General features: G+C 61.7%; 1 protein-coding gene and 1 long non-coding RNA gene across 2 annotated transcripts in view; both read right to left on the reverse strand.

Moving 5' to 3' along the window:
* Positions 1-35: 35 nt before the first annotated feature.
* LOC115948266 lies at positions 36-511 on the reverse strand. The gene is made up of 2 exons (XR_004082099.1): positions 462-511; positions 36-268 (listed from the first exon to the last, which is right to left on the reverse strand). It is a non-coding gene; the product is annotated as an uncharacterized LOC115948266 (long non-coding RNA).
* A 1-nt stretch (position 512) lies between these two features.
* Positions 513-3143, reverse strand: part of CUEDC1 (CUE domain containing 1) — a gene marked incomplete at its 3' end in the record, with an annotated part of 5701 nt that continues 3070 nt past the window's right edge. Inside the window, exons 4-8 of the mRNA XM_031059823.1 lie at positions 2972-3105; positions 2344-2427; positions 1473-1562; positions 956-1049; positions 513-807 (exon numbers count right to left, since the gene is read on the reverse strand). Of these exons, the coding sequence (XP_030915683.1) occupies positions 513-807; positions 956-1049; positions 1473-1562; positions 2344-2427; positions 2972-3105 (697 nt within the window). The remainder of the gene's footprint in view (positions 808-955; positions 1050-1472; positions 1563-2343; positions 2428-2971; positions 3106-3143) is intronic.

Below are 3143 nucleotides of genomic sequence, written 5' to 3' on the forward strand. Positions count from 1 at the left end.
CCCTCGCAGCCGCGTCCCCCTTTTTTTTTTTTTCCTTTTTTTTTTTTTTCCTTTTTGGCTGATTTTCTCGACAGGAAAAGTTGTTTTCAAACCATCGGTAAGAAAACATTGTGCCTCACTTCGATACTTGTACTTCAGAGGAGTACAGCAGCAGAGGGGGAACAGCCAAAATCCGGGTGGTGTGTTGGGTGAGTTTTTCCTTTTTCAGCCGTCTCCTGATGAAGCCTCGTGCACGTCCTGTGCCAGCAAGGAACCCCAGAGCTGGGACCTGCAGGGAGGGGAAGAGAACAGCACGTGCTCAGCCTCAGCCACACAGCGACAGCGCCGGGGGCTGTCCCAGCCCTGGCACCCCAGGCTGGGGCTTGTCCCCACCTGGAGCCAGCCTAAAGCACGTGGCTCTTCCCCCAGCCAGGCTGGGCCATCCACACCCAAGCGATCCCCCCTCCCCAGGTGCCTCTCACCGTTTACTGCCCTTCCTTCGGCGTCTCCTCCTCCTCCCGCAGCTGCTGCCCACGGCCCCAGCCCGGGGGAGGCAGCCCAGCTTCCCCAGGCAGGGTTTCCTTGCTCAGAGAGAGAATTCCCCGTGGGACTCGGGGAGTTGCTCCCAGAACACGGATGGAGGCTTTTGGCCCACAGGGGTATTTCTGCCAGCCGTTCGCACCTGAGCCAGCCCCGGGCTGATGTGGCACCACGGACCCAGCCTGCCAAGCCCAGCACACCCAGCACAGCCTGGCACAGCACTCCTTACCATATGCATGTCCTTCCACATCATCCAGAAGATTTGCTGTGGAAGCTGCTGTCCCCATCCTGTGCCCTCTGCTAAGGAAAACCACTTTGGGGCCAGGATGTGGCCAGGGACCACAGCCACCCTTCCCAGCCCACGCTCCAGCCACAGAGGAGCCCTTGGGGAGCCCCCCGAGTGAGGCCCCCTGCCCCACAGCCCCTTTCAGGATACACCTGGTGCTTCAACAAGTGTTTTCTTTTTGATTTCCTCATCTTTGTCTTCTCGGAGAAGGCTCTGGCGAGTTCAAACAGCTTCTTGCGCGTGGCTGGAAGGAAGCAGCTGCCTGAGGGTCTCACCCAAAACCAAAAACCCTTCCCAAAGCTGCCACGGGCAGGGGAAAGGAGAGGGGCAGGGCCAGGGCTGTGAGAGCCACCCATACCCAAAACCCTGTGGTGATGCCCAGACTCGGGGAGTGAGATAGGGGCACCTTGGTTCCTGGTGGGAGCTGCTCATGTTTTCCCCTTTTTCTGGGATTTTCACGACCTTCCTTACCCACTCCTCCCAGTGTCCCCAGTGCCTGCAGCCCAGCTGGGGCCACCAAGGGCCTTGCTCTAGTTTGTGGTGGGAAAAGCAGGCTGTGACTGAGTTTGGGAGAGTGCCAGGTACTGCTGCCATTCCCCCTGCCCAGCCCACTCCCAGCTCCCCTCCAGCCCGCCGGGCTGCCAGCACGGGCCCTGCACACACTCACATTTCCCCATGTGCTTGAGCTTGTCTCGGAATAAGGCATCGTCGGACACGGCCCCGCCGGCCTCGCTGGCTCCACAGGGAGCTGCCTCACCTGCAAGGCAAGCACTCAAACAGCTGCTCACAGGCACTGCCTGCCTGCCTGCCTGGAGAGGGGGCTGTGACAAACCACTTCAGTTCCAGCAGCAGCCACGGGCAGCGTGGGGAGAGCAGGTGGGATGAGGGTGGGGCTGTGGATGGGGACCCTGTGGGGACACAACCCCCGGGACCAGGACTGCAGAGCCATGGGCTGGCAGCACACCCTTACAGGGGCTCAGCCCCAGCCCCACAGCTCCCTCCAGGGCCAGCAGCTCCAAATTCCCCCGGGCTCTGGCTGTGCTCTGGGTATTGGATGATGCTGCCCAGTGGATCAGGAGCAAGCCCAGCTGGGTCAGGGAAGCAGAGACCCCAGAGCCACGTCCCTGTTCCCCAGGTTTGGGAGCCCAGCTGGAGCCCTGCCAGGCTGCCCCACATGGGGCCATCGACAGACAGCAGCTCTAATTCTGACTCTGGGCAGCTGCTGTGCTCCGAGGTTAATCAGGATTACCCAGAACAGTCATTATGCCTCCAGGCACAATCCTCTGCTCCAGCCCAGGCAGGGAGGGCAGGGATGGATGGAGGCAGGATGCAGGAGCACCTCCACATGGGGAGGGCAGGAGCACCCACCCCCAAGACCCACCAGGTCCTCTCCCGTGCTGGGAGGGCAGCAGGGAGGGATCAGCCAGTTTCCTGCCTCCACAGCCACTCTGGAGGCAGCTGGGCAGAGGGGTGGGAATGCAGGGCTGTGGGGGATCCTGCTGTGGAGAGACAATGCTCACATATGTCTTGGAAGTTACCTGATAATACGGAGGAGAAACCAAAGTCGTTGCTGACAGCAACACCAGTCGACTTGGATTTTTTTGACTCATATTTCAATCGATCTGAAACACAAAAAGCGCAGCGCCCGCTCGATCAGGCCCTGGAGGCAGAGCACGTGGCTCTGCTCCCCGCTCCCCTCACAGCCCCGTGGCTGCTGGCAAGCGAGGGAGCTGGGGCTTTGCTTCAGCACAGCGACCACAAGCTGTGGGTGGGAGCCCGCAGCAGCAGAGGAACTGCCCACCCACCACAAGCACACCACAGCACACCCGTGGGTCCCTGCCACCTGCAGGGACAGCGCTGCCAGGACCCTGCAAAGCAGCATTGACAGGGCTGGGCAGGGCTCAGAGGCCATTTCCAAAGCTCCTTGCTATGGACCCTGCTGGCTCAGAGATGCTGCAGAGGGCTGGGCAGCGGGGGGAGAGCAGGAGTCCAGGGAGCAGCCCAGCAGTGTGGGCAGCTCAGACCACAGCCCCCAGCCTGGCCACATCTTGTGCTGGCTCTGCTTTGGCACCAGCCCTGATCCCACGGGCAGGGCACTGCTGCCAGCAGCCAGAGCCACAGCAGGGCACACACCCAAAAAGCAGAAGTTTCTGAAGGGCCTTTCACCTCTCTCCAGGGCGAGCAGGAAGTCCCGGTTCCTCTGGAGCTCCTTCATGAACTCTTCGTTCTGCAGGAAGAGCGCGATCCGCTCGTCCTCCAGGTACTGCTTCCAGCGCCGCTCCTGCTCCAGGGAGCCCTGGCCCCGGGGCACGGGCTGCCCGCCGCCCGGGGGGGCCTC

This window comes from Geospiza fortis, unplaced genomic scaffold (assembly GCF_000277835.1).
Source record: "Geospiza fortis unplaced genomic scaffold, GeoFor_1.0 scaffold538, whole genome shotgun sequence".
NCBI classification, from domain to species: domain Eukaryota; kingdom Metazoa; phylum Chordata; class Aves; order Passeriformes; family Thraupidae; genus Geospiza; species Geospiza fortis.